Here is a 26,418-nt window from a genome sequence, read left to right on the forward strand (position 1 = left end):
AAGATTGGAAAACGCATACTAGTAGTCTACAAAACACTGGGTGAACAAATGTAAAATAACACATAAAGAACAAGATATTGTAATTTTGTAGATTTATTTTCTGTATCTAAACTGAAGTAGGTGCATCTGTTGCATGTCCAAATCGGTGAATCAGAGTCTGGTAACTGTTGATATACAATAATAGATACTTTTAATAAACAATATAGATACACAAATATATATAGATATATATATACATTGAATATATGTTATTTAGGTATCAAACAGGGAATATACTGTGACATTCCCGGCTTAGAGTTTATATCCGCCGAAGGCGAAGGGGAAATATGCCACAAGTCGGGACGGCTACAATGCAGACGATTTGGTGTCACGATATCTCAGTAGCATGGGTTCAGTAACATGGGTTCGAATCCTTGACGACACTGTTGTTGGTAACGGTCATTACGTTACAATAACGTAATAAACGTTACCAACGGCAGTGTCGCCAAGGACATTGTTAAAACGTCGCCTGAAGATTGCAAGAAGGCATGAAAGCGCTTGTGGCAATATTTTAACGAACTGTTATTATTTAATGTGAAATGTAGTTTGCAAATTTTTTTTTTTTATATACATTCTGTAGACCGTGTTTATTTACTTTTGCTATATATATATATATAAAAATGTTTGGTTCTTCCCTCGCCGGGATTCGAACCCATACTACTGTGATATCGTGACACCAAATCGCCTGCGAAAGCAAATTTACAGATCTAATATTGTTGGGTTGATGTTTAAACGAGTTGTATATACATTATGTACACAGCCATGTATCACCATCATTGATGGCGATCCGATGGATACATCTGTTGTAGAGTTGTCACTGACTCAGACGTACTTGTATATATATGGCGATGGGGACGAAAATGGTACCGTCTTACGCCAATATTTTCATGGGCAAATTAGAAAAACAAATTTTTGAAGCATCTTTATCCAAACCTTTGTCTTGGTTCCGTTTCATTGATGATGTTGACATGAAATGGATTGAATCTCAACAAAAACTGGATGATTTCATCAGACTTGCAAACAACGCCCACCATTTAATTAAATTTACGTATGAAATTTCAGACTCTAAGATATCTTTCTTAGACACAACCACATATATAAAGGATGGTGTCATATCAACAGACCTCTACTGTAAACCCACAGATAAACATCAATACCTTTCTCCCCAAAGCTTTCACCCCAAACACTGTACAAAAAGTATCCCGTACAGTCAAGCTCTCAGAGTCAAGTGGATTTGCTCCTCTGAGGTGGCTGTCACGAAACGGTTACAGGAACTTCGCGGATTTTTGACAAAACGAGGTTATAAGAAATTGGACATAGATAAGGGGTTAGCGCGCGTTAACAATAACTGCCGCAATGACCTCTTACAGTACAAACAGAAGAGGCGCAGCAAAATAGTCCCGTTTGTTCTTACAAACACGTTTGATCTGTGCCAATTGGCAAACTATTGCCAAACACCCTAAATTATCCAAGATCTTTCCCAATCCTCCTGTCTTAGTTTTTCGGAGACCAGCAAGTCTGAAAGACGTATTTGTTAGAGCTGACGTCTCCTCAAATAAAAGCTCTTCAATTGCAGGATGGTGCAAGTCATGTGGTAACAGACGTTGCCTGACTTGTCAACAAATAATGAATACTCAAACATTCACTTGCCACTCGTCTGGGTCTGTGTACACTATATATTGCAATGTAACTTGCAAAACCCAGAATGTTGTATACCTCCTTCAGTGTCGATGTGGCATGCAGTATGTTGGCGAGACAGAGCAGCCATTTAACAAACGCATATATGGTCATCGAAGTGACTACACTTGCAAGCCCGACCTACCCGTAAGTCGTCATTTGAGATCACCTGGACACACACAAATTGATCTCAAAACCTTACCATCACGATTATAGACCACAACGAGGGTTGGTCGAAGATCGACAGAGTCGCTCGGGAAAGATTTTGGATAAGAAAGTTACGGACAGTCTCCCCAGAGGGCATAAATGAAAAAACATAGAACGAGTCCCTCATTGCCGTGTGACCACCTGTTTTAAACAACGCCGGATTTAGTACTGGCTTTACAGTTCGAAATTATTTTAAAAAATAACAGTTTAAATTACAGGTTTCCATTGATTCGGGATGCTGTATAAGTACGTTGCCACGTTCAATTATTTTACCTCATTATATAAAGGTTCGTTTGGGAGGCTTAAATATGTAGTTTCTGTTGTAATTGCCCTACCGTTGTCTAATTTATACCATCCTGGATCGGTTAGGACATTTTTGATTTTTTTTGTTTGAGGACTGCCTCAATGCAGTTATAACATCTCAACTGTCACAACCTTTGGAAATCTAGAGATGTGCCATTTCACATCGTAAATAACTATTTTTATTTTTGGCATATTTCTGTAGTCTTTGCGGTGTGTTTGAAAATTTTAAAAATTTTCCAGCGTTCGCTTAAATTGTATAAATCAAGATTTTGATAGAGTCTTAATTTGAATTGACATGATTCATTTGTTACCGAAGAAGGATATCTGTTATCCGAAATATCTAATATTTGTATATTTTATAGTTATTTAATGGTGATGTTGTACCCTTTTTGACTTGTTATGTATTATATTTTGTAGTGTACAGAATCATATTACATGATCCATCGCCCTGTAAGACTGATCGTTGACTATTTATTCAGTCATTTTATATATATGTATATATAAACGAGTCTAAATTGAAAACTACGTTCCAACCTATGATTGCGTTTGATAAAAACCGCAATTTTTATACGTGTGCATGTAAAACAAATTTCGTTGTAGAAGGGTCTAAAAACAACACAAACAACATTTTTCAAAAGACCAAAGAAGTGAAAAGTATATCTAAATAAAACGCACTTGACTAACAGGTCGAACAACTGATGTTCTTTAACCCTGCTTACTGCCATTGGCGATTGCCAAATAAAATTGATCACAAGATGTAACAAAATGGATCTTAATATAAATTTAATACTAAACAGAAAAAAAATAACTTGTGGCCACGATGTTATGCCACAAACATACGGTGTCAATATTTTTTAGTACACCAGATCCGGATTTCGACAATACATGTCTCTTCAGTGATGTTAGGGATCGGAACAGTATTTGGAAGGCCATATAAAAAGTACCCTCATTTTTAGACAAACTCTTGAATTTTAAGAGTCAATATAGGACGAACGGATCATATAAACAGGAAGGAAAATATGATACAAGCCCAAACCAAAAAATATAAACGAGTCTAAATTGAAAACTACGTTCAAATCTATGATTGCGTTGGATAAAAACCGCAATTTTTATACGTGTGCATGTAAAACAAATTTCGTTGTAGAAGGGTCTAAAAACAGCACAAACAACATTTTCCAAAAGACCAAAAACGTGAAAAAAAGTATTTTTTTTAAACAAAACGCATTTGACTAACAGGTCAAACAACTGATGTTCTTTAACCCTGCTGACTGCCATTGGCGATTTCCAAATAAAATTGATCACAAGATGTAACAAAATGGATCTTAATATAAATCTAATACTAAACAGAAATATGTATATATATATATATATATATATACAACTCGTCTAAACATCAACCCAACAATGTTAAATCAGTAAATTTGCTTTCGCAAATGTTTGGCTCTTCCCTCGCCGGGATTCGAACCCATGCTACTGTGATATCGTGAAATCAAATCGCCTGCACTGCATTCGTCCCGCTAGACCACACGACCACCTGGGCTCTCAAAAAAAGAGCTTTCGGTGGGCATGTGTTACCTTTCCACGTCAGTTTTAATCTAGCGGCGTACTACAGTACATGATATATAAGGCATGAAAAGTTTCAAGCGACGTACAATATATTTTCTTACTAAATTATAGCTTATAACTATATTCACTGAATTGAATTTTTTGAATAGTTTAACAAATATTTTAAGAACAGAGAAATGTATTAAATAAAATTGAAAATGGAAATGGAGAATGTATCAAAGAGACCCGAACAAAGGGCGGACAACAGCCGCAGGCCACCAATGGTTATACTAAAATAGTTGTAAATCTTCAAAAATGCACACCCGTCAGATGAACTGCAAGCTTGAAAGGACCAGAAGTATGTATTATTTATACAAATGTTCCATGATAGTATACATATCATCATTAATGATAAGGAAATTGTTAAAACCAATATATATATTACTTTTTACAAATCAATGGACATCCGAATTGAAGGAGATGATCTGCTTGGATGAGTGTGTGACATTTAGTTTCACATGCCTGTTCAGTTGCATCAGTACCTACTGTACCTACTAACTCGTCTACTAATGTTGGAAGATTATCCAAATTTTGAAATTGGTTGATACCAAAAATAGCATCTGAAATATGAAAAAGAATGTAACAACTTTAAAAATCTGCTTTTAATAAAAGTGAACTAACATTAACCTAAAAATGTCATAGTTACGGGACGATTTAAAGCTTGTCATAATATTAAGACATATGCCATTTGTAAAAGACTACATAATGACTTTTAAATGTCATTTTCATTTTCTTTTCTATCATTTCTTACTATTGAATGCTTCCTCACTAAAACATTCTTATTATTTCTATTTCTTCATAAATATTACAAATTTTTAAGAAGTCTAAATGTACCTATTTAAATGATTTTGCATTGAATTCCACTGCGTTTATAGTAAAACTTAAACTTTCAAGCAGATATAACTTATTCTTAAGACTGTCTCATATGAATAAAGGAGCCGATACAAAGAAATCGCAGATATAGTGCAATCAATTGAATTAAAAAAATTTATTCTACATAAAACTTTTCAAATAGGTTTTGATCGATATGCATATGATCATTTAGTTATATCATTGTTCACAAAACAATTCGGAAGATACCAGGAGAACACTCGAATCTCATATGTCGAAGAAAAATCGGACAATTCCATGTCAAAAATGAGAACCATTGGAATGACAAGTCCTAAAGCACTGCACAGAAACTAAAACTATGATTGCCCATGAGACTACTCTTTACAAGAGATAGAAATTATCAGCTACAGTTCATGGCAGTGCGATCATCGAAAAGCAAATCATATACCGCAAAGTACGCTGTAAAAGGCTCCAAAGTGACTAATGTAAAACAATGAAATCTACATAATCAACAGTCTAATACATGTATAAAACAATAAACGAAAAAAATATTTTTGTCACTAAAACCGATGAAAACATGAATTATAAGAGGAAAAGAATGGACCAATAGAAACACTACTACAACGAAAAACAAACGTAAATAAACATGGAAACGGACTATTTAGTCGTTAGTTTTCTCGTATGAATTGTTTTACATTGTCTTATCGGGGCCTTTTATAGCTGACTATGCGGTATGGGCTTTGCTCATTGTTGAAGGCCGTACGGTTACCTATAGTTGTTAATTTTTGTGTCATTTTTGGTCTTTTGTGGATAGTTGTCTCATTGGCAATCATACCATATCTTCTTTTTTATATTTGATAACAACTTCCAGGTTACTGACTTACTTCAGAATATTTTAAGAAAACATGACTCGTTTGAAAACACCAACCTGGGACAAGGGTGTAACAGTACAACACTATAACAAACTTTCAAAATCATTTGAAAAGGCTCAACTTATAAGTTACAAATATAAATACAGCTAACGTCTAACAAAAACGTAGAGTGGACATGGACCGGTACTTATACATCAAGAGAACAAAATGAATAAGTACAGATCTCAGAGTTTTCGAAGCTAGTTCAAAGTAAATAACAACTAATAAGAAAATCATGCATGAGATACTAAAATATCTATCAGTACACATCAAACCTTTAATAGATTTAGTTTTAAGACGTCATAAACAGTCAAGGAAAAACATGTGCAATGACAAGATACAGTTGTGGACTTATGAATCTGTGTATATATATATATGCAGTCAGCAGGGTTTAAAATCATCAGTTGTTCCACCTGTTAGTCAAATGTGTTTTGTTAAAATAGACTTTTTTTACTTTTTTGGTCTTTTGGTAAATGTTATCTGTGCTGTATTTATCCCCCTCTACAAAGAAATTTGTGTAACACACACACATATTAAAGGTGCGGTTTGTATCCAACGCATTCAAAGGTTTGAACGTTGTTTTCAATTTAGAGTGGTTTATAAAAAAAAATACGATAGCAAATTTACAGATCTAACATTGTTGAACTGATGTTTAGGCGAGTTGTATATACATATATATGATAATAAAACGTAGTTGAACGTTGTTTTCAATTAAGAATGGTTTATAAAAAAATTGCAAAAGCAAATTTACAGATCTAACATTGTTGAGCTGATGTTAAGACGAGTTGTATATACATATATATGATAATAAAACGTAGTTAAATTCAAATTTTCTGATAACAAAATCAAAATTGGTTTTACATACACACGTATAAAAATTGCGGTTTTTATTCAACGCAATCACAGGTTTGAACGTTGTTTTTTTTAATTTAGACTTGTTTAAAACTATTTCGTGTGGGCTTGTGTTATATTTTTTTCACCAGGTTTATATAATCCGTTCATCATATTTCGACTCTTTAAAATTTGAGAGTCTATCCTAAATTGAGTTAAATTATATTGCTTTTCAAATACTGTTTCGATTCCAAACATCACTGAAGAGACATTTTTATGGTCATCGTACATTATAGTTCGTTTCTGTGTGTGTTATATTTCGGTGTTGTGTCTCTTTTGTGTCATAGTTCTCTTATATAAGATACGTTTCCCTCAGTTTTAGTTTGTAACCCGAATTTGTTTTTTCTCTATTGATTTATGAATTTTGAACAGCGGTATACTACTGTTGCCTTTATTGGTTGTCGAAATCCAGATATGGTGTAAAAAAACATAGCCTCTCATGTTTGCGGTTCATCATCTTTGCCACACGTTTAGAGTTTTCTGTTACTATTTATACATCTCGTGATAAATTTATCTGGCAATCGTCAATGTCAGTCAGCAGGGTTTAAGAACATCATTTGTTCCACCTGTTATTCAAATGCTTTTTTTTAAAATAAATTTTCACTTTTTTGGTCTTTTGGAAAAATGTTGTTTCGGCTGTATATAGATCACTCTACAAAGAAATGTGTTTAACGTGTTCCGAGGTAAATAGTTATCAAAAGTACCAGGATTATAAGTTTATACGCCAGACGCGCGTTTCGTTTACTTAAGACTCATTAGTGACGCTCAGATCAAAATAGTTAAAAAGCCAAACAAATACAAAGTTGAAGAGCATTGATGACCCAAAATTCCAAAAAGTTGTGCCAAATACGGCTAAGGTAATCTACTCCTTTGGTAAGAAAATCCTTAGTTTTTCGAAAAATTCAAAGTTTTATAAACAGAAAATCTATAATGTGACCATATAATTGATATTCATGTCAACACCGAAGTGCTGACTACTGGGCTGGTGATACCCTCGGGGACGAAACGTCCACCAGCAGTGGCATCGACCCAGTGGTGTAAATAGTTATCAAAAGTACCAGGATTATAATTTTATACGCCAGACGCGCGTTTCGTGTAAGGAACTTATCCGATGTCATTTTTGAAACGGTTATTCCATAACAGTCAACCAACTCGTGATGGGGTCTGTAAATTTTATGAAGGGAGGATTTAAACTTCACCATTTGGAACTCTTTGTTTAATAGCTTCCTTGTGAGCAGCAACCCTCTATCAAGAAAACCATGATAGGAAATGCAAGCACGGGAATATCGTATGTGCTGCTGGAACATTGCTACTTAGAAATGGAAAGTTCACAATTGGAAAGCTGAAACCATCTGTTTTGTCGTAAAGTTTTGTTTTCAATCGACCCTCATTGTCAATTTCTAGATGTAAGTCAAGATATGAAGCCGACTTAACTGTATCTAAAGTATCCTTTATCTCTAGTTCAATGGGATAGATGCGTACCACATAGTCACCAAATTTTGAATTATTTAGTGAAAGAACATCATCTATATTGCGGAAAGTAGAGTTAAAGGATATTGCTAACTTCAAATCTTTCTTCCTAAGAAGTTCCTGCATGAAGTCAGCCTCATAGTAATAAAGAAGTAAGTCGGCTAGCAGAGGGGCACAGTCTGTTCCCATTTGAAAACACGTCCTCCGAACGTAACAAATATGTTGTCAATCAAGAAATCAAGCATCTTGATAATATCAGTTACAGAGAATTTTTTGTTTGAAATCTTCACAATTCTAGCATTTTGGTTAAATTTTAGACGGTTTCCGTGTAAAACGAAAGCGGCCACATTAGTGTTCATCTTTAATATTGGAATGTAAGTTGTATTTAATGATAATACATTACATATATAAAGGTTCAGGATGAACACGAATGCGACCACTTTCATTTTTGACAAAACCATCTGAAAAGTGACATTTTTCGGCATATTCGGTAGATTTTTTATATTTGGGCTTGAATCGGATCGTTTTCAATTACTAAAATTAGTTAAAATCTTTCACATAAACTAATGGAATCAAATGAAATAGACACTTAAGTATTTTAAAAGTGGTCAACATCTTTCGTCTGATGAACCTAAAATTTTATAGATTTTTTCCATTGAAGGTTTTTTTATTTTACTTTCTATGAGTATGAGTATGAGTAATACTAACAAAACAAGAACAAAGCTTTTACATGTTTCATCCTAAAATAGTACACAAATGATATACACAACTGTTGTTAGAATATTTTGGATTGATTGTGCACACATTGGTATAAACTCTTTATAATATTCATATTTGTAAGCCAATAATGAACGTAAAAGTGGCCAAAGATATTAAAGTCATAAGAAACGAGTGACCGGTGAAAAATAATGTTCTTCCAATTCTTGAACTAATGCATACAAACATCCTAAACTTCGTCTTCTGTGCTCGAATTTATCATTTTTTTCGTGTAAATTTCGTATAATTGTCAATTTTTGTTCTCAATCGGTCAGTGTTGTTGTGAAAATATGGCAGGTAATTAAAGTTCGTGTTTTGAAGCCGAAGTTTAACGATTGTCACCTGTTTGTCAACAATTGACGAAAAATAAACAAAAAAACATGGAAATTGAGAACGTGTTTAACATGTAAATTCAGATAATAGTTTATTTTAAGGACATCCATGCGTATTGTGGTCACCGGATTTTTACGAGATGGGTCACACTGAGGTCACCTTGCATACGGAAAACATGTCGGGGGAATAGCTTGCTGGAAGGAAGCTATTCAAATAAAGTAAACTTCTTCTAAATATGAATAAATTAAAGAATTTTCTTCAGAAAAAAAGTATATGTACATAAGTTTTATAATGAAAACTATCCATTGAGTTATAAAAATCATATGCATTAATTTTTTTTGATTTGAGGTTTCTTATGACTTTAAACAGACAGAACCGAATAGACTAAAGAGCTATATTTATTGCAATCCGTGCTTGAATTTATTCCCTAGTTATTAATATTAAAAATTATATGACTTAATATAACATAAAATTAAGATTTATTTATGTTATTGTCAAATTAGTATGATTGAGTTCAAATGTTGAAGATAAAATCACTGCCCTTTGAGCACTTACCAAAAATGAATCTTTTCTGTGGCGCAGAACAAACTACTGCAATTAACACCAATATAGCAAAGGCAAGTTTCATCTCTAAGTTTTTAACTGAAAGAAGATAACAATAGTTTAATGAAAACGAAAACTACTTTAAAATCAAAACCAAATACAGTGTATAATCTAGAAATGTCAATATTTTTCAAATTGGAACTGATTTTAAAATGTTATTTAATGATAAGGTAGTTATCTACAGGTAGATTCATGGTATACCGCCATCTTTGATAGTACTATTGCAGTACTACGATTGGTCTAGTTATTTGCCCAAAGCTGTAAATTTGTAAACAGATGTGCAATTTTATTTGTTAGAATGTTTATATATATGAAGAAACTAGCTGATTTATTGCATTATCTAAAATATTTAAACAAATACCAAATATTTGTGTTTTAGAATAATTTTTACTTGTAGCAAAAAAATAAGTTGGATGATACCATTTTGTCTTTTTATTTTCTTAAAACATATTATGAAACCTATCTTTTCATAACTTGTTTCAAAATTCTATCTCATAGATTTCTTTTTATGCACAAAAATGTGCTTTTTCATTACCATTCTGACATATTTAGGCAATATTCAACTACTCATAGCTTGAAAATAGCACCATGACCTATCCTTTTATTATATTTTTGAAAAGAGCATAGCAAAATCTTCATTTTGGTAAAGTATAAAATAACTTTATTGCAGGAAACATATACTTATGATCTACTTTAAATTACTCTTAATTCATAGGTTCACGAGATATAGCGGTCATTAATAGAGATTAGAATAAATAGATATGTAACTGTTCATATTCCTTTTAATTGTTGGTTATATGGGTTTTGTCTAAAATCAATTAAAATGTTTCAATAGGAATTCAATTTCACCAAAACCAACCTTTATTCTACGATATATATTGTAGCGCGACAAAAACAAAACAGATAAATATGCAGCATTGAGTATTATCCCTTGATATAGTACCTTATTCAAACATGAACATCTAACACAAATACAATTTTAAAAATGGTACATTAATACAACAACACCATCCATCTGCATCTGATAGTTTAAGTGAATCTATTTTTATAGCATCAGTACTGCTTAACATATGAAAAAATATAAAGCCTTTTTTCATTTATTGTTAATGGTATTTACGATGGGAACGTTCTGTGCTGGTATGTAAGTGCTGACTGATGTTGATGGTTTTGATTCTACGCTGATAAAGATAGATAGTATAACACCCGTCTAAATGAATTATGGTTAGTCCCTTACCGGCAAAACGTTATGTTTGCCGTCAGTCTGTCTCTTTGTCTGTCTTTGTAAGTCTGTCCGTCCATCAGTCCGGCAAATCAATTGTCTATACTTATTCCGTCATGCTGGTTAAAAATCTATTTCATATTGTGTTTAGAATTTTTGTCATGGCAAGTTACAGATCAAGTATGAATTTTATTCCGATCTGAGGATTATGTGCAGAGTTATAGTCCTCAGAGTTAAAAATTCATGCAAATATTAAGTTCCCCAGACCTTTTTTCGCCATGTTAACAGATATTGATCTTAAATTTATTATAGTGTTTGACCAATATATGCAAATAGAGATTCTTCACAAAATTTTTCCTTTGACTGCATATTATCAGTTTTCATTATTGTTTAGTCATTTTGTTCCAGTGCAATGATTTTTTACCGGTAGAGGACTATGTATTGCATGTTCAACTTATTTGTTTGTTTATTTGTTTGTTTATTTCGTAATTGTTTGTAGGTTTAAAATTCTTAAAAGAACAGTAAAAGTTGACGTTGTGTTGTTGATTTGTAAACCATGCATACTCTAATAAAGTTTATCTATTATGATACTTATAATAATGTCTTTTGGTCTCTGAAGAATATACTATTAATCACCAAATATTCTTTTTGTTACTTAATCCCTCAAAATTGGTCAGTCTAATATTAATTTTAAATGTAACTCAAAATTCTAAATTCTAAAGGCATAGCCTGAAACTATTATACTATCGGGTCTGGACATCGTTACACCAATCAGTATAAAATACTCAACATCAAAGTAGTTAGAACGATACTTTCACTAGCCGAGAGTTTTTTCGATACGCTATATTCACTGGTATTAAAGAGATAATCGTAACTGCAATTACGATTATCCCAATATGGCGACGGCAGATATAGGTAAAATCTTACAGTCATCTTTCTCAAATGTAGCATGTGTTTGTCACTAGTTACTCAGCTGCAAGCTTTTTCAAATATCAAAGTAGTTAGAACGATACTATACCATTACATCATATTTGAATCGTAACGGTGCACTGGAATTGTCTAGTAGAGGTTTCCAGATTTACTACCGAAGTACGAAGTTTTGCGCATGTCTGAAAGAGGAAGTAGGCCAAACTTTGGGCTCCCGAAAAATATTAATTTTTCACTAAAATCACGATATTTATCATTATCTAGATCATCGTAATCAACTTGAATTCATTTAATACACATATTGTTCAAAAATTTACTGCTTAAATACATTTAAATAAAAAAACATAAAATCTGTCAAATTTGACAGTTGCTACCGCCAAATAAATCATGTGACCATTAAAACCGTAAAACCGGAAGTAAACAAACTTATCACGTTCTATCCAAAACCAAACAGGCTAAACCAAGAGACAGTAACCTTGCATCCTTGAGTCGCCCAAGGAACGAAGATTAACACTGTAAGTCTACCTGTATTAACATCCTTCTATTTTCTATCTTTTTTACCAACTGTCTCAAACAGCATGAATACAATTAAAACTATACTTGCAACAGTCCTACTCATGACTTGCATTGGAAAATCGTTAAATTTAGATATGCATACTTACTGCAAAACTGTAAACATGGCAAACAACACACATGTTCAGCTCAACAGTGAAGCTCCAGATCGATATTGGTCAGTAACCTTGTCATCTCAAGAACCAAGTAAGTCAAACATTTCTTCACTTATGCTTAACATACAGGCAAAGAAATCATTGATAAAATATGACAAACTAGTACTTATGTACTTATGTAGTCTGCTACTTACCAACTCATATGCCCCTGAACCAAACCCAGGGCCACGTACACCAAAATATCCTTGCGGAACATGCACTCGTGCAGTCACATGGAAAACTGAAGCTGTCTGCTGTGACAGCTGCAGACAGTGGTATCACATCAACTGCCAACAAATTAATCGCTCTATGTATGAAATATTAGGAAACAGTAACATCTCATGGGAATGCGTCAACTGTGGCATGCCAAATTTTTCCACAACCTCTTTCAACACCACAATTGAGACATCAAACAGTTATTCAGAATTAGACATAAGTAATGAGCCAAATGGTGTGGATAACATCGGGCCACCAAATTTTACATCTTCACCCTTACCAAAAAAACAGGGGAAATACAGAAATAACAAAAACAAACCTAATCCATGTAAAACACCACTGAGAACACTTACCATCAATTTTCAGTCTATGAAAAATAAAAAGCCTGAAATAGAACAAATAATTGAATCTTGTGAACCAGACATAATTTATGGCACAGAAACATGGCTCTCAAATACTATATCACCATACGAGTATATATCACCATCAAAGTACACCGTATACAACAAAAATAGAAAAGATGGATATGGAGGAGTACTACTAGCAGTATCAAATAAATACGTATCATCACTAGTAAATGAATTTGACACAGATTGTGAAATAATTTGGGCAAAAATAACATCACCAAATAGTAAAACGCTCTACTTAGGTGCTTACTATAGACCACCTTCAGATAAAGGGGAATCATTAGAAAACATGGGTATCTCTCTTAATACTGCATGCAAGAAAACAAATGCAAACATCTGGCTGAGTGGTGACTTTAATCTAGGGCACATAAACTGGGAAAAACACTTGGTATTACCAAACAAACCTGATCCAGCACTACACCAACAACTGCTGAATATTCTGGATGATAATAACCTAGCACAAGTAATTGACAAAAACACCAGAAATGACAGAACTTTAGATCTAATGTGCATGACAAACCCATCATTTATCAACAGAGTTGAGACCCTCCCACCAATAGGTGGAAGCGACCATGATATTGTCTTTTGTGAAATCAACTTTGCTATACCAACACCAAAACAACATCCACATAAAGCACTAATATACAAAAAAGCAAACTGGGAGAACATAAAGAAAGACCTTATTCTTATATATGATCATTTAAAAGCAAACAAGACAAATATGACTATCGATGATCTATGGACCACCTTTAAAACAAAAACAACAGAGACCATCAACAAAAATATACCAACTAAAGTAATTGGAAAAAAATCAAAATTACCATGGGTAAATAGAGACCTGAAAAGACTCATAAGAAAGAAAAACAAACTCTATAAAAAGAAAAGTCATGACTCAAAATACAAAAATAAATACAAAGAGATAAAGACCTAACTCCAAAAAGAGATGAGAATAGCATACTGGGCATACATCGAAAATATGATCTTTGACATCGACATAAAAGAACCAGATCAGCATTGCTTCAACAAACAACCAAAAAAGCTGTACTCTTATATAAAAAGCCAAAGAAAAGAAAACACCGGCATTGCATCCTTAAGAAGCGAAGGCACCCTCCATACAAACCCCTCTGATAAAGCCAACATACTAAACCAACAATTTAAATCTGCTTTCACATCAGAAACTAACACAGAAATACCAACGAAAGAAGCTAGTACACACCCTAAAATGGAACTAATTAACATCAGTCGGGAAGGTGTATACAAACTCATAAAAAACATAAACATCAATAAAGCTACAGGACCAGATACTATCGCTGGCAAAATACTGAAGGAAAACATCGAAATAACCTCGGACATACTTGTAATCATTTTTGACAAATCTCTTGAGACAGGCAAAGTACCATCAGACTGGAACCATGCAAACGTTACACCAGTATTTAAAAAAGGAGACAAACATCATCCTGGTAATTATAGACCAATCTCACTTACCTGTATCTCATGTAAATTACTTGAACATATACTAGCTAGCAATATGATGAAACATCTTGAAGCAAATAACATCCTATATGAACTACAACACGGTTTTAGAGCAAACAGATCTTGTGAATCTCAAGTAATATCTCTTATACACCAACTAGCTCAAAACAACGATAAAAATATACAAACTGACTTAGTTATCATGGATTTTGCCAAAGCATTTGACAAAGTGCCACACAAACGCTTACTTTTCAAATTAAAACACTATGGCATCTCTGATCAAGCAATAAACTGGATCCAATCATTTTTATCTAACAGAACTCAAACAGTCCTTCTCGAAAACACGACATCTGAAAAAATTCCAGTAACATCAGGCGTTCCTCAGGGCACTGTACTAGGACCAATACTCTTTCTAATCTACATCAATGATTTACCTGACTACCTTAAACACAGCCAAATAAGACTCTTTGCAGACGACAGCATTATCTACCGGCCTATTACCTGCCAAAACGATTGTATTAAGCTTCAAGAAGACATAGAAGCAGCTATTAAATGGGAACAAGACTGGCTCATGTCATTCCACCCTGACAAATGTAACATCTTAAGAGTCTCAACAAAGAAAAAACAAATACACTTCTATTACAACATGCACGGTCATATCCTAGAACAAGTACAATCAGCTAAATATCTAGGCATTACAATCTCTTCAGATCTCAAATGGAACAAACATATACAACAATCAGCAGCAAAAGCAAATCAATCTTTATCTTTCGTCAGACGCAACCTAAAAATTAGTTCAAAATTAGTGAAGGAAAGAGCATATCAAACTATAGTAAGACCAAAACTCGAATACTGTTGTACCGTTTGGGACCCATACACATCAGAAAATATATACAGACTGGAACAAGTGCAAAGAAGAGCTGCACGATATACATGCAACAGATTTCACAACACCAGCAGTGTATCTGATATGCTTCAAAATCTGAAATGGCAAACTCTACAAGAACGAAGGCTTAAAACCAGATTACAAATGTTCCACAAAGTAATAAATAACGAAATTGCTATACCATCACAAGATATTCTGATAAAAAGCCAGTCCAAAACAAGATCTACTCATCAATTAACATTCAGACAGCTCCAATGCAATAAAGACAGTTTTAAATTCTCATTCTTCAGCCAAACAATCAAAGACTGGAATAAACTACCACCTGAAATTTCAAACAAAACTTCTACAGACAACTTTAAGGATGCACTTACCCATGAAGTACTCCTTAAAACCTTTTCTCACTTAAACTAAATGTACCTATTGTTTTTATCTGAAGCTGGGGTCACACATTCACGATTTTTACTGCCGTCCTTGACAGGACCATTCCCGATTAAAATTTGTCAAAAGTCTGATCAAGATCCTGTGAATCGTGGATGGAAATTCGATTTGTATCTTTCGCCAGGTAAAATTCGACCGAGTCTGTCACGACTGCGTCCCGATTCTACCGAATGTAATCCGACAGAGATCAGATAGTGACAAGACAGTGAACCGACGCTGACGGAAGTTATCCGTTCGAAAACTGTCGGCATAATCGGGATGATCAGGTACTGTCGGAACGTAATCCTATCACGGTCCGCTCTATCGCATTGCAAACGGCTTTGTCTGGTCTCAGTCGTATTGTATTCTGTTATTGTCGGGACTTCTCCAGATCATTCCCGTTCCACAGGACACCGTCCCGAATACACAGAACATTGTTAGGAATTCGATCCGATACAGCAGAATCTGTCACGACATAGGCACGATTGTAATCCGTCTAGACAAAATCGGCTGAGTTTCCCCGAATGTTACGGGACGCACCTAACTGTCGGGGTGTTTGCCGAACTATTCGGACCCTTCCCGACCAGTAGGAATCTGTTACGAACTTAAACGACTGCGTTCAGACAATAATAGGACATTCCAGATAATTGAGGATACTAATCCGACTTTTTCACTTTTCGTGTCGTATCGCTGTCTGATCTCAAACGGGAGCAATAATCGGCAATGTGTGAACCCCGCATTAATTAAAAAAAAAATTCAAAAAAAATGTAAAAATTAAAAGTTCAATAAAAATTGTAAATCTTGAAAACAAAGAAAAATTGAAATTAATTTTAAAAAGCAACCTCAATCAGGCATGCGCCAGAATGGTATTCTGTAACTAAAGAAGAAGTGGGAGCCGTCATTTAACTTTTGAAAATTATTGATGTATACACGTTATATCAAAAAATGTTTTAGGAATCATATGCAGAACTGTTTTGAGAATTTTTAGCTGTAATTTGGGACTAATTTCATGTGGTTTCTTCTTGTTTTCGTAGGAAACAATAGTGTGTGCACTCGATTATGCTTTCAAGCAACCGTTGCAAGTAACCGTCGGTACGGAAGGTTAAAAGTTAAGAGTTATTTCCCCGTGAAACTATATAGATACAAAGAAGCTAAATTACAAAACAAATTTAAAACTTTATAATTTGTTTTTGTAATAACTTTATGTATCATTATAAAATGTAAAAGTTTTGTATTTATTTTGGTAAGTTTTTAGAAAACATGATCAAATAAAATGAATTTGAACAAAATAAATTGACCTTAATAACAAAAGAAAAATGACAAACTTAATATAAAATCAAATCTTTCATCCGTCAGGTCGCGGGAGGTCTATTGCACTTCAGATACTATCCGAAAATATAGCGTCAAATTATTGCCGTTTTCGGTCAACAAAATACGCTGTGTTGTATGAAGTTTTCTGGCAATGCTGTACGACAAAAGGATTAAAGGATTGATATTGATTTAACATTACCCCTCGTAGATTATATTATACTACTCGCAGGCACGTGAAATACACAATTTTACTCGCGACAATATTTACAAATATTAATGTAATAACAATATCTAGTGACATAATAATAATAAGCGAACACGATGTTCAAAGTAACATCGTGAAGATAAATATTTCGACTTTAGTCTTAAAAAATGGTTTTCGTTAGTTAGTTTAAACATATTTATCCATTCTTTGAGTAATTAATAAGTGACAAAATATAAGGAAAAAGAAAGATCGATAGTTTTACAATGTGTGTTGCGTTTTATGAAAAAATGTTGCTCCATTGATCGAAAAGATAGCTTAATTAATAAAAATTAATTTTAATAAGAAGTCAACACAATTTTGAACTAATTTTTGCCATTAGCACGTGTACTAGTTCAGTGACGCATCCAGAACTTTTCATAAAAGGAGGGGCTCCATTCATGCTTCAGTGATTCCCTATATAATCAACCAAATTTTTGCCTCCCCCTGGATCCGTCTATGTAGTCATTAACGACACCAGTAAGGTACGAGTAAGATATTATTAATGAGTAATTTCTAATTATTCAAATTTATATTTAAGTATTAGAAAACATTCTTTATTCTAATCCTTTTCTTAATATACAGAAAACAAAAACATAGCCATACAGAAACGCAAATCTATATTTAGAATATGAAGGTCGAGGCAACTCAGTTCCAGTAAGGACTGTTTGATTCATTCTCTTGTGCACCAAATACATTTTATCGTATAAAATCACGTGCAAGGTTTTCTAGAAGCAGTGAAATCGTAATAAAATAAAATATTAAGGTTTTTATCACTGATATGCAATTTTGTTTCTCTATTTTCATCATGATACATACAATAATCTCATGCATTAAATTTATCCTCCCAAACAGCACCAACGGTTGTGTTACGTACCAACCGTACCTGATACGTAGCAAATCTGGAAACCTCTAGTAAGCGCTTTGAAAATTGCCGTTGAAAAATTCGGGATGATAATTGGAACTCGGAAAAAATATAATCGTAATTATGTTATAAAAAAATTAGAAGATAATCTTAACTGGATAGTGTTTTATTGATATTGACACTAAAAACGTATACTGTGGATTCATTTATTTTCGTGGGTATAAATTTTCGTGGTTTGAGGAAAATTGGCATTTTTCGTTCTGTGATTTGTGATTAATAAAATTGAGAAATTGAGAATGTATCAAAGAGACAACAACTCGACCATAGAAAAAACAACAGCAGAAGGTCACTAACAGGTCTTCAATGTCGCGAGAAATTCCCGCACCCGGAGGCGTCCTTCAGCTGGCCCTGAGACTTTTAAAAAACATTGATTTATCCTGAATAAAAACAAAGTAAATATAGTAAATATTGTTTGAAATCATTTAATGCAGGTGGCTATATGTGCTATTTCTTCCCCCGGGAAGCGACTGCTGGTTCAATTCAAGCCCATACCCTTTATGCCATAATTAAGTAGGAAAGACGTTTAGTATTCGCCAGAGAGTTTGACGAGAAATTTAGAACAAAAGTTTTGCACTTTTGGGATATGGGATATTGCTAATCCTCCTCCATTTTCTCCAATAAAAAAACATCTTAAACGCGCACATAACATTGAAACTTTGAAAACAATTAGAAATCTACTTACCACAATACCTGACTCGACAGCTGCGTCATTGTCAATATTTTGAACAGGTACATGTATATATTAAAAGGTTATGCATATTGTTGTCTGTTATAAGGGCATTTTTCAATAAAAGTGTGAATTTCAGAACTAAAAAAATGAAAAATCAACTTGTCGAAATTTTTATTTCTAGAGTTATTTTGAATACCTCTATTGTAGACCTGTTTGTAAATAAAAAGTGCAATCTTAAATACTCTTTGAAATGATATTATTTTCATAATGTATGAACTGTTTCGTAGGGGATATTTGTCCGCCACGAAACTGCTTTTAAACGCACATATTGCATTTTAATGTCTCCTATAGACATTCCAGTTTGTTTTACTTTATAAACTAGAAAGATCTAATTTGTTTCTGAATGTGAGAACCATTTTTTATCGATAAATATTAAACAGTACTTCATATTTCAACGTACAACTTATGTTACATAGTGGACATTTTGATGAGTGTCGTTGTGGACAAAACCGTTTCGATCGTAGTGGACAAAAAGTTTCGTAGTTGACATCAACCATATTCTATGTTGACTAGAACACACCCGCGAAATCGCGGGCATTAAGAACTTAATTGGTTGAAAGTATGTAAACTGTTGCAGGGAGAATTATTGTAAAAGGTGTCAAAATTCATAGGTACTTGGTGACAGGACAATTTTATTATGCCCCAGTCTCCCTTTTTTTTCCAAAGTCCATTATTTTTTTGTTTTCTGTTAAATTCCATTATTTTCGCGTTTCTGTATACTATGAACATACGTATACGATAAATAAAATGTATGTCATCAACTATCAATTTCAAGTTTCTTCTCCAAGGCGATCACTGGAATATTATATATTGGAATCGAGGGCATTTAGAGCTTGGTTTGAAAGTATGCAGACTGTTGCTGTAGGGAGTATTTTTGCAAAAGTTGTTGTGTCTGGAAAATTTCAGAAAAGGTATCAAAATTCATAGGTATTTGGAGACAGGACAATTTTATTTAGCCCTCTCCCTTTTTACCAAAGTCCGTTATTTTTATGCTATAAATAAAGTATATTTAAAGAGAGTCTATCAACGCGAAAATTATTGTCCTGTGAGTGTCCAGGGGGTAGGGGGTGGAGGTCCGAACCCCCTTTTTTGGACGATCAATGCATTTGAATGGGGACATGTAGTTTGGACCCCCCCCCCTTTTTAAAATGGCTGGATCCGCCCCTGGTGTCCCCGAGTACTCGGCCTACTTCGATTCGTCCGACTCGGGTTAACTCGAGTTAAAAGATCGGTGTTTATATGCGCATGTGTGCAACCTTCCCCAATCGGAGTCTATCTAGTTGACTATCATAAGGGAAGTGAAAAAAGTAGTATCTACTGAGCATTAAAATTGTTATATGAGTAATAATTGCTAGTGAAAAAAATTCGTTCTGTTTTATTTATAAACAACACCGATAGTTGATACAGACATGAACACTATTTTGTTTATTAAAAAAAACCCAGACAAAATCAAATTCACATTGTCAGTCCCTTTCTTCGGCTATATTTTGTTAAAACCCAGTTTTTTGTATCAATGTTTTGTGTTTCCATTAATTGAAAGTTATGTGCAAGTTTAAAACCGGAAGTCTTATATGACTTATAATTTAGTCTGGTGACGGGAACAAAATCCGGACACCTTTATTTTCGTTTTTCACACAAAATAACCCAAACTGAATAGTCATAAGAATAGATGACAAATGCGACTATGCAAGGTACCTTTAGAACACAGATGCATAATGATTAGTTTATTGTGGAAGGAGGAGAAGCGACACACAAAATGAGGTCTTCTCGTTTAATAGTATAGATAACATACTGAAAATTACATGAAACTAACCCTTGTTATTTGTTTTGCATGAATACAATTGAAAAAATAAAAATCTCCAATACTTGTTTCGTAGGTGACCGTTTTGTAGTGGACATATTTACATGTTTTTTTTCCTCCACAATCTCTAAATTGCAATAGTAACAAAAATGATTATATTCAGCAAAACACGTACTAAGCTGCACACTGATTTTATTTTATAATCTTAAAACCAGATACTGAAGGAGATTTGAATCGTTTCGAAGTGGACATAAACAAAAATACGGTATCACTGTGGTCCATGTGATGGGCTCTTTTTTGTCAACAATTAAACTGTTGTTATTAAAACATCATTTCTTTTGTCTTATGTTTATATCTCTTGCAAACATTGAGCATGAATGTTGGATAGGGGGTTTAGGGAAATGCCATTTTGGTTTTATTGAATCATTCAGGAATCAATTATAGCTTTTTAGTCCCTCTAAAAATAGTATGTTTCTTTGCTTGAAAAATGTTAATTATAATTCCATGTACTGACTGCACAAAAAATTACTTGTAAAGATCAAACACATTTTTTTTTAAAAGTGGCTGGGAAAAGAAATCACGGTTTTGTAGAAAAACGCCAATAAATCGAGAGATATACAAGTAAATTTGTCTTAGATATTAACCTGTAAGTTTCTTCATTTATCTTTATTTTCCGTTAATGTCATCAATTAACGGTACATTTGCATTTTAATACACACAATACCATTGAAATGCTGAAAGTTACATTTAACATTTTTCAGTTACTATTATCCGATAAAGATATTACGATTATCAAACAAGAAAATTTCCATAGAGTTACGATTATCATCCTGAATTTTTCAACGGCAATTTTCAAAGCGCTTAGACAATTCCAGTGCACCGTTACGATTCAAATATGATGTAATGGTATAGAAAAACTTTGCAGTTGAGTAACTAGTGACAAAAACATACTACATGTGAGAAAAATGACTGTAACGATTTCACCTATATCTGCCGTCGCCATATTGGGGTAATCGTAATTGCAGTTACGATTATCTCTTTATTACCAGTGATATGACTTCGTGAAAATATATACAATACGTTCCACAATGAGAAATACGAAAGTACGTCATTTCACGACTATTGCTGCCTGATCGAAATGTACATGTAAGCACGAAGTTTAGAAACCTTCAAAACATTAAGGCTATATATTTATTAGACCCGACATCCGAATAACTTATGTGATAGAAATAAGTTATAAACAGAAATTGCCAACATTGGTTTATTGCACATTTCTTGTTTTATTTAGATTAATTATGATCTATTAACCTTAGACGCGTTGTTGTCTTGGCTGTGAAGTAAAAAGCCGGCATTTTCACTATATTTGTTTTATTTTCAACTGTTATGTTTTGACTATAATTATCAGTATGTTTTATAATTTGGTGTAAACAATAAGAAAACTATTAATCTTTCAAATCCACTTTGACAATAACGTTAAAATAAAGAAGAAATTAGTTAAGATAGTCCTAGTTTTAATCAGCATTAGTTTATCGCCGTGTAAAAACATTTATTTCAGGTACACATGGTAAATGCAAAAGTATTTTATTTGTTAACATAGCTTTATCATCAATACTAGAACACACCCGTGATATCGCGGGTCTGTGACTGAATTAAAATATATAACTATGCGCAAGCCTTATTTTAGTATTATTATTGACATCTGATAAAGTCATGCCGATTATAAGATACACACTTTTCTCTGATTTCAAATTTTATGTTTGAACCCGTCGAACTGGAACTTATCAATTATTGGTAATATTAATTATTTGGAAAACAAAAGATCCTGGAATGGAGCATTTTTCAACAGCATATAAAGGATACTACAGATACAGTTAAGTCGGCTTTATATCTTGACTTACATGTAAAAACTGACAATGAGGGTCGGTTGAAAACAAAACTTTACGACAAAAGATATGTATTAGTTATAAATAAAGTTGAATTCTTTGATTCGCTGTTTTACGTCTTGCCCGCTAACAAATTGAAAACTGTGCCTTTACGCCTTATTTTTGTCCAGATTTTTAGTATTTGTGTTGTTATCTTAGAAAGTTTCACTGATTAAAATACTACAATAGGTAACAATTTGACAATTAAGTAGTGTCAACCTTGTGATTATGACCCGTGTTTCTAGCATATTAATCATGAATACACCGTTTGGTGGTGCACCTGTCAGATGTGAAACGTACAGATAAGGTAATAGGTAACAGGTGAATATACTATTGGTATCGGTATCGGACTCGACCCTGAACTTCCTTATTATTGGCAATATTAATTACGTGGAAAACAAAAGGGCCTGGAGTGGTGTAATTTTTAATCTACACCTTTGTACTATATTAGTTATATATAAAGTTGAATTTTTTTATTCGTCGTTTTAACGTGATGACGGCTGACAAATTGGACCTCGAAATTTAGTATTATAGATATTTTAGGTGAACCTAAGGATAATTAACCACGTGACACGAATACCTGTCAATCAAAACAAAAAATCGGAAATCCGCTATCGGGACAATGAAACCTCAACAGAGAGTCCAATTTTTGCAATGAAGTTGATTTCATCTTAAACGGAGAAGGGTACAGAACATAATCTAATCAAAAATAACTTCAAAGATACACAAATTATAAGCAAGGGTTTCTCATAAAGTTTACGGTTACAAATTAGGTGCAGCCTGATCATCATTTATATCCGTTCTTTGACAGTTCGTAGTATTATAATGATGCAAAACTGTGTGATACTTAAAGATAACATTTATTAATAAATTACAAGTAAAGCTTTGGTAAACATTGTGAATAATGGAAGAATTGCACAGACTGAAGTTAAAGGGAATATTTATCATTTAATTTGTAAACTAAAATGGCAGAAGAATAGACGTTAATAAAAAACATTAAAGAAAGTTTACATTTTTTCTAGAACAATTTCCTAAAAAATATAAATGTAAAGTGTTTAGGGTCATTTAATCATATTTGATCACGTTGTCTCAAAAATGTCCCCCAGCTTATTGACAAATGTGTCAGCTTTGAAGACATAAAGATAATTGTATATACTTTTAAAATTAATAGACGTGAACAATACAAAAAGATTAAGTAAGTCTGCCTTTATCCGATATAGTCCATTGTTTATAAAATGAGAACAAAGAACGCTATTGTATTCAGTAACAAAATTTTACGTGTCAAATTAAGCCCAGTTCTGCCAGTATTTAAAGTCGTGCCAGTATTTAAAGTCGTGCAAAACAAACTATTTGGTTCATTAAACTGTGAAGCAGAATAAAATGTTGTTAGCAGCCTGAAAGAAACGAGTTTAAGATTTAGAAGATGTCAACAAATGGAAGTTTTTAACGACCTTGACTGGCTATACAGCCCTCGCAAGGTCGGTTAGCAGAAGAGGGACAAAAGATACCAAAGGGACAGTCAAACTCATAAAATTAAAACAAACTGACAACGCCATGGCTAAAAATGAAAAAGACAAACAGAAAAATAATAGTACACATGACACAACATAGAAAACTAAAAAATAAACAACACGAACCCCTCCAAAAACTAGGGGTGATCTCGGGTGCTCCGGAAGGGTAAGCAGATCCTGCTCCACATGTGGCACCCGTCGTGTTGCTTATGTGATTACAAATTCGGTAAATAGTCTTATTCGGTAGATCACATATATGAGGGGAAGTGGATTGTAGTAACGACGTAATTAAGAAACATATCCGATATCATTTGTGAAACGGTTATTCCGTAATGGTCAACCAACCTTTGATGGTGTCTGTAAAATTTACGAAGGGATGATTTCAACTTCACCATTTGGAACTCTTGGTTCAATAGCTTCCTAGTAAGCAGCAACCCTCTATCAAGAAAATCATGATAGGAAATGCAAGCACGGGAATATCGTATCAATTGGGAGATATATACCCCGTATGCAGGTGCTGCTGGAATTTTGCTACTTAGAAATGGAAAGTTCACAATTGGAAAGCTGAAATCATATCTTTTGTCGTAAAGTTTTGTTTTCAACCGACCCTCATTGTCAGTTTTTACATGTAAGTCAAGATATAAAGCCGACGTAACTGTATCTGTAGTATCCTTTATATCTAGTTCGATGGGATAGTTGCGTTCCACATAGTCACTAAATTTTGAGTTGTTTAGTGAAAGAACATCATCTATATAGCGGAAAGTAGAGTTAAAGTAGATTGCTAACTTCATATCTTTCTTCTTAGAAGTTCCTGCATGAAGTCAGCCTCATAATAATAAAGTAACAAGTCGGCAAGTAGAGGGGCACAGTTTGTTCCCATTGGAATGCCGACAGTCTGTTGAAAAACACGTCCTCCGAACGTAACAAATATGTTGTCAATCAAGAAATCAAGCATTCTGATAATATCTGTTTCAGAGAATTTTTTTGTTTGAATCAGAGTGATTCTTTACAAAGCAGTATTTATCACTCCTTAAGACAAGATACTTGTATCTACGTTGGCCATTCTTTTTTATGAAGCAAAGTAATACCAGATTAGCAGGCAAAGTTTGAGATAGAATGAAGGTAAATGATTTAAATAAAAGATTCTTAACTTATGAAAAAGGTATTTAACTTATTCATATAAATAACTTTGAAAATTTAGTTCTTATTTTGATACTTGATTAACAGATAACACGACTGTTTATGGCTTATGATTGGTGGCGCGTATACTATTGTCGGGTTTTGTATTATTGTTCGATTTTTATCGTGAATTATTTCATGTTTAAATGTAATCTGTATTGCATCTGTTGTAAATTGATTACAGTGGCGGGTTGGAACCCCTTTTTTGGCCGATCAATGCATTTGAATCGGAGCATATAGTTGGAACCCCCCCTCCCTTTTACTCTGGGTTGGGCACCCTATTCCCCTTTTTATAATGGCTGGATCCGCACCTGGTTAGACTGTGAATCAGAATAAAATGTAGTTAGCAGACAGGATTTTCTTTTAAGGTCCTGTTGTCATGCAGAGTCCAAGCCAGTTCCAAAATAATGTAACATCAATGTCAGCAGTTCCCCGCAAAAAGAATTTATAAAACCATGAAAGAAAGACTACACAACGAATTACAAAGACGGGACCAAGTTCCCGCATAATATTATGTGGTTGCCATTATTTGCAAACGTTAATACTACAATGGAAAGGCATGTATACGGTCAAACAAAAAGGTGACATGAATAATTTTTAACAGTAGTCAGTACAAAAAACATATGACTTAGCAACTTTTGAATCATGATAATATTAACATCTTGTGAAAAATCTAAAGCACGGTATCAGGACCGACCAGCACAATGTCAGGATATATCAGCACGGCATCTGTAAAAATGGGTTTTGTTAATAGAGATCTCTGCAAAATTGAAAATATTGGAATATTTGACCGACTGGTTTTTTTTTATACATTTGAAGTAATGGCTAGCTACATTGACAAATACTTATGAAAACGTCTTACCTGATTCCAATAGAATGTGATGTGAGACAGTGTGAACGTATGCTTTGCCTTTTATAGT

At 33.6% G+C, this 26,418-nt stretch overlaps 2 protein-coding genes across 2 annotated transcripts; one reads left to right on the top strand and one right to left on the bottom strand.

Annotated features, from left to right (window-relative positions):
- Positions 1 to 77: 77 nt before the first annotated feature.
- Positions 78 to 26,418, bottom strand: LOC139518528 (uncharacterized). The gene is made up of 4 exons (XM_071310028.1): positions 26,361 to 26,418; positions 9,579 to 9,665; positions 4,217 to 4,391; positions 78 to 164 (listed from the first exon to the last, which is right to left on the bottom strand). The coding sequence occupies exons 2-4, from the start codon at positions 9,649 to 9,651 to the stop codon at positions 107 to 109; spliced, it is 306 nt and encodes a 101-aa protein (XP_071166129.1). The 5' UTR covers positions 9,652 to 9,665; positions 26,361 to 26,418; the 3' UTR covers positions 78 to 106.
- Positions 12,450 to 14,033, top strand: LOC139521537 (uncharacterized). Its single transcript, XM_071315013.1, has one exon. It carries the CDS (start codon positions 12,450 to 12,452, stop codon positions 14,031 to 14,033), a length of 1,584 nt encoding a protein of 527 aa, XP_071171114.1.

Source organism: Mytilus edulis, chromosome 4 (genome assembly GCF_963676685.1).
Source record: "Mytilus edulis chromosome 4, xbMytEdul2.2, whole genome shotgun sequence".
In the NCBI taxonomy this organism is placed as follows: domain Eukaryota; kingdom Metazoa; phylum Mollusca; class Bivalvia; order Mytilida; family Mytilidae; genus Mytilus; species Mytilus edulis.